The sequence below is a fragment of the Gavia stellata genome, chromosome 15 (genome assembly GCF_030936135.1).
Source record: "Gavia stellata isolate bGavSte3 chromosome 15, bGavSte3.hap2, whole genome shotgun sequence".
NCBI classification, from domain to species: Eukaryota; Metazoa; Chordata; class Aves; order Gaviiformes; family Gaviidae; genus Gavia; species Gavia stellata.
Genome location: NC_082608.1, coordinates 1722569 through 1735515, shown reverse-complemented (window position 1 = coordinate 1735515; position 12947 = coordinate 1722569). Strand labels below are relative to the sequence as shown.

The window sequence follows — 12947 nt, the reverse complement described above, 5'->3', positions numbered from 1 at the left end:
TGGCTGTGCTTTTGCTGCACGGAGCAAAAACTACATCCAGGGAACCACTGAGCCAACTGTACCAGTGGGCTGCAGCTCAAGGGGAATTCTGTCTGTGATCTGTTTCTAGGCAGTGTTTTTTCAGTTGCCTGCATGTAAAGGAGTAGTTTCTTGCCAGATCCTACAGTTCCCTGGCGTTTGTTTGGCAGGTCAGCAGTTGTGCTGAAACTGAGCCTTTTGAAGTTGGAATTTTTTTTTGTTCTGGTGTTGCAACTCCAGTTTACTCTGCCTCCTGTATTGGGTTAGGATGTAGAGAGTTACCAGCAACCAGTTTTTCTTTATCCAGTCCAGATGCCATGGGATTTTTTTCTGCCATTTAACTCCAGCAAACCATATGCAGAGCTTACTGACTTTGTCCTGATGACTCAAAGCTCAAAGGTCTCTCTGGTTCTGTACTAAGGCTGCTGTACGTGGCTGGTTCCCTTCTGGCTTTAAGAACTATTAGGCTGGTGTAAAGAGGGGGTGGAGGTGGACAGGGCTCAGCCAAAATTCCAGTAACACAAATTGGGCTGGTAGGATGGAGGCCACTGCACTTTATATCCCCTCTTGGCAGGTGAGGAACCTGCAGCTGGTACCATCCAAGTAAATAGCGCTGGTGTCAGCTCCCCAAGGATTGCCAGCATCCTTGTCGGCAGAGGTTCTGGGTATAATGCACTTTGTGTTCAAGAAACAAAGACTAACCTTTTGATCCACTCTGTGCCTAGTTTGAAATCTAGTCTGCTGTAGGAAGAGAAGAGCCAAGATGGCAGACTGGACTCTATTACAGCATTACACCACTGTGAAAGGGGAGAAGAGTATCCTAGGTAATGTTAAACCACCCCGGCCCCTAGCAGTGAAGTTAGGGTCGTAGCTGACTTTTATCTACACGAGTACGTGGGGTTTGCTTCACTGTCATACTTCCAACTGCAGCATCAGCAAAGATTTCCCCCCCCCCCCCGCCTTTAGATGGCTTTTTCTACCCTGTTGAAGTAGACAGCGTAAGTCTTTATTAAATACAGCTTGTCCTGCAAACCTCCAGTATTTTGTCATACAAATACTGCTGAGGAGAAAAATATGAATACAGCTAAATGTGATGCAGGGCAATGCCTGAGTTCAGGGAAGAACTGTGTGAACCGGAGGGTGTGTATCGATTGCTTAGCCTACAGCAGCTGCAGAACTGTGACCGGGCTCCTTTACAGAGTAGTCTCAAGCCCACACAGAAGTACCTTTTATCTCTATGAAGGATATATCTTGCTATACTGAGCCTACATGAAAACCAGATGGATGGGCTTGTACTCTTTAAAATGCTCAGTATTAACAAAATATAGGTGAAGAGTTCCGTTTGACAGCATCTCCACCTGCTAGATATTTACTCTGAACCTCTGCAAGGTGAGAGCTACCAGCTGGATTTTGGCCCTCTTCGTCTGGACAAGGAGCAGTTCTTGCCTTAAATTTCTGATGCTAAATGAGGGAACCCACTTGTTATTCTGACAGAGTGTGTTTGTCTTCCTAAAGCAGCCACTGGGAGATAGGGGTGGTGTTAAGTCCTCTAGAAGAAGGTGGTAGTTGTGCTCCAGAGCTCTCACTGTAAGATAAGGCTGCCCAAAACCACTTCTGTGCTGTGGAAGATTTTGTTCATGTAGAGGTAGCTAAAAAGCCACATGCCATTTGAGGGACAAGTGGACCCATATTTAATCTTGCCATTTGTAGAAGAGATGGCCAGAGGCTGACCTTCCCTTCCTGAGCACAGTTCCAGGCCGGTCATTTCCAGAGGCAGCGAGGTTTCTAGCATACCAGCTCTAGCAGCTGATGCAAGATCCTTTTCTGTCCATAGCGCACATGCAAAGCTTGCTGCTCCCTTCGACTCAGTTTCTCATAAGCTTCCTTGTTACTTAGCAAGTCCTGCTCTGCTTTCAAGTCTGACCCGTAGGACTCCAGGGTCAGCAGCACGCTGTCATAAAGGAGCTTCTTGCAAGGCGTTTTAAGTCTGGAGAGAGCCTCGTTAGAAAGGGTAGAGTTTTCCTCTTCCTCACTGTCGTCTTCCCAGCCATCTTGTTCCTTATACTCCTTGAATTCTTCTTCGGACATGCACAGCACCTGTAATGACCCAGGCAAAGAGACAAGTCACTGGCAGTGTGAGTAGATCAGGCTTTCTTCTCTGCAGAAGTGTGGTCTTAAGGCCACGTGGAGCAGGTGAATTATTCCTCAGCTGCATAAATGGTGAGAGAGTAAAACTGGCTTAGATACCCAATCACAGGTAACTTGTGGGTTGGAAGAACATTCAAATGGCAAAGCTGGGTGTTGGGAACGGTCTTAAAGGATACATCAGCTGCTACCTACAAAGGTGCAAAGCTCCCCAGAACAGCAGTAGCCATGGAGCTGTTCAAGACCAGTTCATAAGTAGATATGGGTGGTTAGTTCAGGAGAGGAAGACAACGGTAATGGTACCTGAAGCCTGGGGAGATGGGCAGCTGCAGCCGCTACCACTGTTCATGCAGGAGTGTTACTACCAAAATGCCTTTACAGGCTTGCCCCCCTTCATTGTGTGCTGGTTTGCCCAGCTGCAGTACGCTTCGTCTGTGCTTTTCCTTGTGTTGCTCTTCCACTGCTTGGTGGTGCTTACCTTCAGGGTCATGGACAGCTCTTCCTCTGTCAGCACCTCATCCCAGCCCAGCACAAAGGCGCCTTCCTCCCCCACCATCTCCAGCTGGCACAAGAAGTCCCACTGCTCTGAGACCAGCTGCCGCTGCGCTTCGCTTTTGGCACCTGTTTGGAAGACAGCAGAGCTGCGAACCCAACCCGGCTGGCAGCGGAGGGGGTGGTGGTGAATGGAGAAGGGGAAATGGGAGGCAGAAAGCCAAGGCATAGCCCCAGCTCCTCAGACACTGTGGAACAGGCTTATTCTTCGCATCACCCTTATTCCCTGTTTCATTACATCACTAAGAGATCCCTGCCCCATCCTTTCCCAGCATAGCTACGGGTGTCACTCACGCTGCAGTGCTGCCTTGCGTACTGTCACCATCTGGATGTCGGCCGTGTCGTTGGTGTTGCCAGGGTACGGCTCCGCGAAGCCATACATGTGTAGGAGCTGCCAGTTGGCCATCTGCCCGTACGTGTTGAAGATCTCTTGTCCTTTGCTGATGGGCCGTGTTGTAACCATTCGTAAACATTGCTGCAAGCAGGGTGAGAAGAGGCTCTCAGAGCTGCGGTGATCCTACCACTGGAAACAAGGTGTTTCAAAGAGGCTGAGGTGACCCTAAGCTCTTCCTAGCTAAAGCCAGGCATGCAGCAGGGGAGTATATTGAGCAAAATAACTTCCTATTAACGAGACCTAGGCCAGACTCGCTGCCCTGGCAGGTGAGCAGAGTGCTGCTCTGGGTTCAGAGAGCCAGCCTTGCCGCGGAGCCAGACGCCGGTGATGCCTGGCAGAGCGGCTTTGCACTCACAGGGGAGTATTCCAGGTTGGCGTTGTGGTTGGCCACGTGATTCAAAATATCTGCTACAGGCACCATCATCGGAGGATTGGGCCCCTTCTCATCTTCATCTTCCTCCTCCAAAGGCTCCTGAAAGCTAAGACAAGGGAGATGAAGACAAGCCCGTTTTACACCTTGCAGCACAGGGCCAGCTTCACCTTTTACTTACGTTCTTGTGCAACTACAACCTTTTAAGTGACGCAGCCTGTAATCTTTCCTGTGATCCTACTCCTTGTCAGAGCTTCTCACCTGTAGGCCATGACAAATGCCACCAGCTCCTTGTACAACTCCAGCGTGTGCAGCTTGGGGTCGAAGATGTCGGGGTGGGACTCCATGAAAGGCAGGATGATGGAGCTGTACTCCAGGTGGATGTTAGCCAGGTCCTTGTCCACTGCTTCTGGGATGCCTGTGCCCTGCAGGAGCCTTGTTCGCTCTTCTTCAGGCCTGTTGCAAGACAAAGAGCAGGTTTCTCTCCACCTGCCCCAGGGAAAAGGGTCTAAAGGCTCCTTTCTCCTTCAACATCTCAGCTTCCTCCTGCTCTCTGGATTCCTGTTCTCTGGTTATGCCCCCGGGCACAGGGGTCCCTCTAGCACAGGGCCAGACCAGAGGGATGAAGTCCTGCAGTAGGACCACATCCACCCCCAAGACTCCTGCGCAGCACTCCCTGTGTTCAGGTGTCAAACGGGGCCACCCTACAGCCCCACTTGGTGTCACCTTACCAGAACATGGGGTGATCCAGGCTCCTGAAGTCCTGCCAGAGGGAGAAGTAAGGCTGCCAGTGGGAGTTGCTGGCCGTGTACTCGTGTAGCAGGGCCAGCAGGAGCGGCACCCAGCCCGACTGGCTCTGCAGGGACTCCTGGGCTACGGAACCCGAGATGACGGAGAAAGTGTAAGTTGACCTGAGGTTTTGGTCTTTTCCTCTGAGAACAAGTCTTCCAAAGCTTGGTGTTACACCCCTCCTTGCCCGTCTTCACCCTCGCGTGGGGAGTTCTGCTCTTACACTCTAAGACCTCTCCAGGCTTGGGTTTGTCACGACTTGAACTTGACTGCTCTGGAGCTATGGCTGAGCCCGAACCCCCCCACCTTGCCTCGCCCTCCTCCCCCCGAGGCTCTGGGTGCCTTCACCAAGAAAGGAACCCTTCTTTTTTCTAGCAGTGTCTGTCCTGGGCCTCCTGGAAAGCACCATCGTGTGGGTGGTTGTCACTTAAAGAGCAGAGAGATTGCAGTAAGTGGCTTTTCTCACTACCCCCCTCAGCCTCCTTTAGGAAGGGGATGGGGTGTCCCATCACCCCCTTTCCTACCTCGTGGCTGACAGCCCTGCACCTCCCTGCTCCTGCATCCTGCGTGAAGCAGGAACGGTCCCTAGGCTTTATCCCGCACCCATTTCCTTCCTTTCCCCGGAAAACCCAGGTCGGTTGCTGGGGCAGGCAGGGCCCCCCTCCTGCCTCCCCGGGGGGGTGCAGCAGCCTCCCCTTGCGCTCACCTGCCTGCAGCAGGGCCCGGAGCGAGCTGGTGTGCTGGGACAGCAGTGCCGAGCGAGGGACGGTGAAGAGGACCTCTCCCCCCTCCAGCTCCTCGGCCGCCAGCATCCCGTACCCCGCCACCGCGCCCTCCCTGCTCAGCCGGACCTGCGGCGAGAGCGAGCACCGCCCCGTCAGGGGAGCGCGGGGCGGCCCCGCTGCCCTCCGCCCGCCCCCGGGGGTGGGGGGCCCGCGCCTGCCTCACCTTGGGGCTGAGCTCCACCCCGGCCCGCCCGCACCACGCCAGGAAGCCGGCGAGGGGATCGGCGCTGCCCGCCCCCCGGGCGCTGCTCCCCGCGGCCGCCTGTGGATCAAAACACGGGGTGGGGGGGGGGGAGCGGTGGGGCCTCTCCCGGAGCCCCCCCGGGAGCCCCTTCAGCGCCCCCTCCCCGCCCCGAGGGCCGGCGCCCGCTCTCGCCTGCACGGGGGCACCTCGACCGCGGCACAGGCGGGCGGGGGCAGCGGCGGGAGCCCCTCCGCCCCCCCCCCCCGGTACCTTGGGCCTCTTGGGCGCCGACGCCATGGCGCTGGCCACCACGTGGTCCTCCACCACGTGGTCCCCGCCGGGCACTTCCGGGTAGGCGGGGAGCTCCGCCCCCCTCCCCGGGCTGACGGCGGCCGCGGAGGGACAGAAAGGGCGGGGGGGGGGGGGGCGGAAACGCGCCGGACGGCCCCGCCCTGCAGCCCCCTCGCGGCGGGGGGGTCTCTGCGCGCCTCTGCGAGGGGTCTGAGGGCCTCACAGGGCCTCGGGAGGGGTCTGGGTGCCCCTCAGGGGTCCCCGGTGCCCCCGTGGCTGCCACGGGGCCGTGGCTCGGTGCCACGCTCCACGGCCGGGCACCGGCGGGCTCACGCTGCCGGATGCAGGTTAAAATTAGCGGGCTGTAATTAATCAGGATAATTATTCGGTCAACATCGCCCCGCGCGGCGTCGAGCTCCGCTCTCCCCTCCAGGGCCGCCCTGAGGCGCGCGGTTGCCCTCCGTTCCCCGGCTGAGGAGTCCTGTCCCCGGTGCCCCGGGAGGGAGGACAGGTGCCCTCATGCGCTGCTCTTAACGAAGCCGCTTGGCACACACGAGGTGTCCGGAGAGGCCCCACGAGGCTCCTCGCGGGCCCTGACAGCCTTTGGGGTCGGCTTTAGTCTCCTGCAGCCCCGTCGGAGCGGGGCCGGGCTGGCAGGGTGGGCTCCCCGCGGAGCAGAGGGGCCCCTTCCCGCAGAACGGGGAGGAAGGGCGAAGGAAAAGGAAGGGTGACCTTCAGGAGCCCGTCGGGGCCACGGCGGCTCTGCAAACCCACCTCCTGCGGCCGCCTCCCTCCCACCTCCGGCCCGGCCTGCCCCAGCAGCGGGCTGGTGGCAAAACCATTGCTGTGACTCGGATTCGAACCGAGGTTGCTGCGGCCACAACGCAGAGTACTGACCACTATACGATCACAGCCGCCGAGCGGGGGGCCCCACGCTGCCGCTCCTCTCCTCCGGCCTCGTCCTCCTCGGGGAGCCCCGGGGGGACAGCGGAGGTCTTCCAGCCGCCCCTACGGCACCCCGCTCGCCCAGGGCACAGCCCTGTGTCAGGGTCGGTCCCCGGCGGGAGGATGGCCCAGCCCGCGGCCCCACGTCGGAGCTGGCGCTGGGCGCGGGTCTCCGGAACAGCACGTTCGACCCCACTGCTGCCGGGTTCTTTTTTCCCGGGCTGCTGGGACCGGCACCCGCAGCCCCGGCCGGGCTCTCCTCCTCCTCTGCCTCCTCGCCCGGGCTTTTGGCTGTCGCCGGAGGATAAACCCGGCGTTTGTGCCTGCCGGGGCAGGGCAGGGGTCCTGGTGCTGCTCCTCCTCGGGGAAGAGGCCCTCGGCTGCGGTGGCCTTGTTGGGGCGGTGTGGAAGAGGTCAGAGCAGGGCCCCGTGTCGTCCCTCCGGTGACGCGGTGAAGCGGGGTCCTGGCTGCCTGTCCCCAACGTCCCCCCAGCCCCCAAACACGAGCCTGGATAGCTCAGCTGGGAGAGCATCAGACTTTTAATCTGAGGGTCCAGGGTTCAAGCCCCTGTTCAGGCGAAGGCTTTATTCTTTAGGAGTCAAGAAGGGGAGCCCATGAGCAGGAGCAGCGTCAACTCCTGCTGCCGGGGGCTGCAGGCTCCCCAGGGCCCCCTCCCCTGCTTCTTTTCCCACCATCACCTCCCCAGGGATCTTTCCAGGGCTGGCTCCATCCTATCTGGCACCCACACGCCCCGCTCTCTTCTTCTGGCCACCCAGCACCCCAGAGGGGGGGATCCCATGTCGGATGAGGGAGACAGGCAAGGGTGGTATTTGGGGGGGGTACGCAGGAGGGAAATATGAAAGGCGGGAGAAATAGGATGGCTGGAAGAGGGCGAGATACACAGCAGAGCTGGAGGGAAGGAAGCCAGGGCTGGAGAAGGGAATTGGGGGTTCAGGGGTGGCCTGCTGCCCCCACCCCAGGGTTAGGGGCTGGAGAGCTGTCGGGGGCACTCCTGGGGCTGAGCGCCGTTGAACCTCAAGCCTCGCTGGAAGCGTGCCGTACTTTTGGCATGCCCCAGGCCCTCCTTACGCCTCAGGTGTCCCCCACCCCGTCCTTATTCCCCCTCGGTGACCCCAGCAGCCCCCTTTTGGGCCCCATCCAGGTGCAGGCTGAAACCCCGCTCCGCCTTGAGGGGCAGCTGCAGACACGCCATGCTCCCCCAAACCTCGCTCCCCCAGAAGGGGCTGTGGCTGCTCCCCCCCTCCGCAGGGACGGGGATGTGGCGTGGCTGGGCACACACCGGCCAGGCAGTGCCCAAACAGCCCCGGGTAGGGAAAGCCCACGCCTGCCGCACCCCGCGCCCATTTTACAGCCCCCAAAACCAGTCCCTGCTGCCCGCCTCAGCTGGGGCAGATGCTCCGGGGCAGCCTTCCCCGGTGCTCCGGCCTTTGCGGGGCTGGAGGATGGCGGTGGTTTTTGCAACGAGACGCAGCACCCGCATCAACCCACGAGCTTAATTTTATTGGCTCGATGACCTTTGCTTTCCAGCGGCTCTGATCCCTTCCCCGCGCACGCTGCACAGCTCAGACCGAGCTCCGGCCCGCGCCGCCGTCGTCATTCATTTCTTGCCAGCAAGAAAACAAAGAGATAATAAATAGAAAGCTTATTTGCGGGGGGGAGGCCCAGGGGATGGCCTCGGGTCACGCGCAGCTGCGGGCACGGCTGCGCCTGGCCCCGGCCGGGGCGGGGGGACAGCGGGGGGGCTGCAGGCAGACCAGCGATTGCCCCACGGCCACGGTGGGCCAGACAGCCTGGCCATGGGGCTGTGCACGCTGTGGGGCTGGGGCGGGGGGAGCCACCGGCCCGGGGAGGGGTTGGGGGGATATAGCAATCTCTATTTAATTACATTAAAATAGACTATTTAAAAAAATTATTTCTAGTAGTTAAAAAAACGTGTCATGGTCCATCCAACCCCGGCGGGGCCACGGAGCTGCCCCGGCAGCCCGGGGGGCTTGGGGACACGCCAGCTGGTGCAGGGACAGACCCCAGCCCGCCTCACCCCCATGGGCAGTCCCGTGCTGGGGGTCTGTCCCAGCCCGGCCCCCAGGCACCGCAGCGGGTGCCGGGGGTGGGTGCTAGCAGGGTGGCCAGCGCAGGTGACAAAGGAGGGGCACTGTGGCCCCCGCCAGCCCCATGGCCACTGCTGCGTGGGGCACGGGCAGGACCAAAGGCAGGGGAGCAGGCACCCTCCCAGACCCCGCAGTGGGGCCGGACCCTCACCCCGGGGGGTTAAATGACATGGCAGCAGTTGAACTGCCCCAGCGAGAGGAGGCTCTCCTTGGAGCCCGGCCGGATTTTGAAGGCCAGGGCTTTCTCACAGAGCGGGAACTGCAGGAGCCTGTCCCGCAGGCTGCCGCCCTTGCTCTTGCCCGGGTCCAGCTTGATCACAGTCTCCGTGCCCCCCTCAGTGCCCCCCGGGGCCTGGCTGGTGGGTGACCCGGGCCCTGGGGACTTGTCCGTGGGGCCTGGGAAGGCAGTGGGGGTCGTCTCTGCCCCCAGCACCCGGGGAACCCCAGCAGAGCTGCTCCGGGACATCAGGATGGCTCCCTTTTCCCCGGGGGGCTCTGCCAAGGAGCCCCCAGGCTCTGTGTCCTCCTCCCTCCTGGGGGGCTCAGCTCTGTCCCCCCACATCGCGGTGGGACCCCGGCACCCACTCACTCCCTTCCCAGCCCAGCACGCCCCTGGGCGCCCACCCCATCCCCCCAGCTCGGCCCCGGGCCCCCACACCTCCCCGCGGCCGGGCAGGCGGCGGGCGTGCAGGAAGGCTCGCATCTGCTCCTGGTTCAGCGAGCTGCTCTTCCTCTCCATGGCGCTGGGCCTCCCCTCCTCTTCCTCCTCCTCCTCCTCTTCCTCCTCGCAGATCTGCTGCAGGGCCGGCGTGCTCTTGGTGATGGTGGTGTCAACGGCGGGGACCTTCAGCAGGGTCCTGGGGGGCTGCCGGCTGCCGATATCCCCTCCAGTGGGCAGCGGGGGCAGCCGGGAGCCTGTGGCGAGGCCGTCTGGCACCTCTGTGAAGGGCAAGAGGCCGCTGGCGCTGCCCACGGGGCCGAACGTGTCCGCTAAGTTGGTCCTGAGAAAAGGGAGGGATGGCGGTGTTGGCACCCAGCCGGGCACGGCGAGGGCTGCGGCGAGGAAGGGGATGGGAGACCGGCCGGGACCTTGCGCCGGGGACCTGGGGGGGGACGTGGGACAGGGGCCGCAGGGGGGCTGACCTGCTCTGCACCTCCTTGGCCAGGTTGTAGACGAGGCTGAGGCGGTGGCCCTGCTTCTCCTGCTTCTCCCGCAGCATCCTCTCCGCCAGCAGGAAATAGGTGGCCGTGATGTGGTTGTAGCGGTCGGCCTCCAGCGCCCTGCACGGGACCGAGGGACCCACATCAGCGCGCCAGGGACACGCTCGGAGGGACCCCCCAGAGCCCTTCACAGGGGCTCCCACCTCGGCATCCCGTCCCGTCACTCACTCCTGGATGGTGTCCCGATCGGCAATGTTCCCGCACGTCATGGCCTGGAGGATGATTTCATGCTCCTCCTCGGACACGCGCTTGTGGGAGGTGAGGGGCAGCAGGCAGCGGCTGGCGGGGGACGGGTCCACCCCCTGCAGCCACGCGTGGCCCTCGATCTGCTCCAGGGAGGCTCGCTGCTTCGGGTCCCGCTGCAGCATCCTGGAGATGAGACTGACGGGGAGAGGGGCGACGCTGCAATCCTGCAGCAGCACGCCAACCCCAAACTCAGCAGCTTTACCCCCCCCTTGCCCACCTCAGCTCCCGGGCATCCCCTGGGGACGGGGCACCCACCCCTGGGGGCAGCAAGTCGGGGTCCAGGGGGGGTCCGGTGTGTGTGGGGGGGAGAGGTGCTGGCAGGGGGAGAGGTGCTTACTCAGCGCACTGTGCCGAGACGTGCGGGGGGACGGTGTAGCGGCAGTCCATGATCATGGTGAGGGTCTCGCTGTCGTTGGCCTCCTGGAAGGGGGGGTGGCCGCACACCAGCATGTAGAGGATGACCCCCAGGCTCCATATGTCTGCAAGAAGCAGCAGTTCAGGTTGTGCCCACCACGGCCCAGGGACCCCGGGGGGTCTACCCCACCACCCCCCAGTGCTGATCCAGCAGACACCAGTGCTCACTGAGATGCTCCTTGGACGTAATGGCTCCCAGGTCCTGCCCCACGGACGGGGGGACCACAGCCCCCCCAAGGCGGGGAAGGACTTTCCCCATCCCCACATCCAAGCAGGTCTCAAGGGGCTTCACCAAAGCAGTTGAGGTCTTATCCCCTTTCCCAGGTGGGGACACAGAGGCCAGCCCTGAGCTCTGTCCCCCACACCGGTCACCCATCCGTGGCACCATTTCATGTCATTACTCAGCTTCCCAGTTCCCAAACAGACCCCGCCATCAGCATCCCGGCACTGGGCTGTGCCGGAGGGGACACCACAGCGATGGGACAGGGCATGCAGCACCGATCCAGGCTCTCCAGCTGCCTACAGCTGTGCAGGTACTGGCCGGAGCAGGATCGCTGCCCTGCCCTGGGGACAGGGACAGAGCCAGCGGCATCTTCATCTGCTCCTCCTGACGAGTACATAAACTCTCTGCAAAAGCGCTTTTTTAGGATGCTGAGCACGCCCCGGGGCTCTCCGTTAATACCTTCAGCTTCTTAAGTCAAGTGCCTGCGTTTGAAAATTTCTCATCTGTGCCGCTTTTCTCCCTTCATTTCCCTTTGCAGAGCCACCAGCTTATTTTTCCACCATCTCCACAAGCCATCCCCGTTTTCAACTTCGGAGCCGCCTTTCCCCGAGCAACGCTGGGCTTTTTCCTTTAAGGGCTCATGTTTTGTTTTGCTAAATCCTCCTGCCCCAAATTCCAGCGGAGCTGGCTTGGGTCCCGCTTCCCTCCCACGTCCTCTCTGTCCCGGCAGAGGCTCTCGGTGCCCCCAGCCCGGCTCCCTGCGCCCCGGGATGGCCTCCCCGGACCCCCTGCACCCCAGCCAGGGGAGGAAGGGCACTGGGAGCCATGGAGAGGAAGCGGTTTTCAGGGCGGGGATGCAGCAAAGGAAACTTTCGGAGCTCCTCCACCCAAACGCCACCATCCCGAGCAGGTTTCCTTCCGGCATCACCCCCCACAAATAACCGCTAGCGCCGGCTTGCCGGCGGCTGCACCCTTGCGCTGCTCCTCCCGAGCCCCGGCGGATGCCACGCCAGGCTCGCAGCCTGCTTGGGCTTTTTTCCCTCCCTGGCATGAACCATCGCTCTGCGGGATCTCAGCGGGTGCGGGGATGGTCTCCGCAGGGAGCACCACCCTGCACCGGAGCAGGGCTGAGCAGCCGAGCACCCAAGGGATGGGATTCCTCCCTGCGGGGACAGCAGTGCTCCCAGCGTACGGGGCCGAAATTGAGCTGGTACCTGTCCGGCAGGACCGCGCTCCGGGCAAGGGACAAGCGTGAGGCATGTCCCCAGGGCAAGCACTAGCCGTCGCTGCGCCCCACCGCTCTTACCGACAGCCGGGGCATCGTACTCATCCCCGAGCAGGATTTCGGGCGCCGAGTAAGCCAGCGAGCCGCAGCTGGTGGTGAGCATCTTGCCGGGCTGGAAGCGGTTGCTGAAGCCGAAGTCGGTGAGCTTGACCACCCCCTGCTCCTGGAAGAAGACCACGTTCTCGGGCTTGAGGTCACGGTGCACCACGTGGAGCTTGTGGCAGTAGGAGATGGCGTGGACGATCTGGGCGAAGTAGTGCTTGGCCCGCGCCTCGGCCAGCCCGCCCTCGTGCCGCATGATGTGGTCGAACATGTCCCCGCCGTCGCCCAGCTCCAGGATGAGGTAGAGCTTGGCGTGGGTGTCGATGACCTCGTAGAGGCGCACCACGTTGGGGTGCTGGACCAGCTTCATGCAGCGCACCTCTTGCAGGAGCTGCCCCGCCGCCTCCCCCGCCAGCTTGCTCTTGTCGATCACCTTGACGGCCACCCGCTGCCCGGTGAAGACGTGTCGCGCCAGCTTCACCACCGCGAAGTGGCCCTTGCCCAGCGTGCGCTCCAGGTCGTACAGCCCCGCGATCTTCCCCTCGCCGCAGCCCTGCGCCCCGGCCATGGTGGCGGCGTCAAGCGGGGACGGGCATCAGGCGCTGTGGGATGGGGGAGCTGCTGAGCAATGCGGGGTGGGGGATGGGGCACCCCCAAATACCAGGCCCCCCAGCACCCTGGACATCAGGATCCCCAGGACATCAAAGTCCCCAGCACCCTGGGCACCCCCGACACCCCACTTCCAGGTCCCCAGCACCCCAATACCCTCACCTTCAGTCCCCAGCACCCTGGACACCCCCATAATCCCATCTCCACTCCTCAGCACCCCACAGCACCCTGATAGCCCCACCTCCAGGTCCCCAGCACGCTGGGTACCCCAATCCCCTACCTCCAGGCCTCCAGCACCCTGGGT

The 12947-nt window shown here is 61.9% G+C and overlaps 2 protein-coding genes and 2 non-coding genes across 4 annotated transcripts; 1 reads left to right on the top strand and 3 right to left on the bottom strand.

Annotated features, from left to right (window-relative positions):
- Window positions 1–1803: 1803 nt before the first annotated feature.
- SETD6 (SET domain containing 6, protein lysine methyltransferase) lies at window positions 1804–5534 on the bottom strand. Its single transcript, XM_059825081.1, has 9 exons — window positions 5508–5534; window positions 5217–5315; window positions 4975–5119; window positions 4211–4352; window positions 3741–3935; window positions 3465–3588; window positions 3010–3190; window positions 2642–2784; window positions 1804–2115 (listed from the first exon to the last, which is right to left on the bottom strand). The coding sequence occupies exons 1-9, from the start codon at window positions 5532–5534 to the stop codon at window positions 1804–1806; spliced, it is 1368 nt and encodes a 455-aa protein (XP_059681064.1).
- Window positions 5535–6370: 836 nt separating this feature from the next.
- On the bottom strand, window positions 6371–6442 carry TRNAH-GUG (transfer RNA histidin (anticodon GUG)). Its single transcript has one exon. It is a non-coding gene; the product is annotated as a tRNA-His (tRNA).
- A 537-nt stretch (window positions 6443–6979) lies between these two features.
- Window positions 6980–7052, top strand: TRNAK-UUU (transfer RNA lysine (anticodon UUU)). The gene has a single exon. It is a non-coding gene; the product is annotated as a tRNA-Lys (tRNA).
- A 1616-nt stretch (window positions 7053–8668) lies between these two features.
- LOC132318244 (SNF-related serine/threonine-protein kinase-like) lies at window positions 8669–12602 on the bottom strand. Its single transcript, XM_059824950.1, has 5 exons — window positions 12014–12602; window positions 10408–10549; window positions 9993–10205; window positions 9747–9884; window positions 8669–9604 (listed from the first exon to the last, which is right to left on the bottom strand). The coding sequence occupies exons 1-5, from the start codon at window positions 12600–12602 to the stop codon at window positions 8764–8766; spliced, it is 1923 nt and encodes a 640-aa protein (XP_059680933.1). The 3' UTR covers window positions 8669–8763.
- Window positions 12603–12947: the final 345 nt, after the last annotated feature.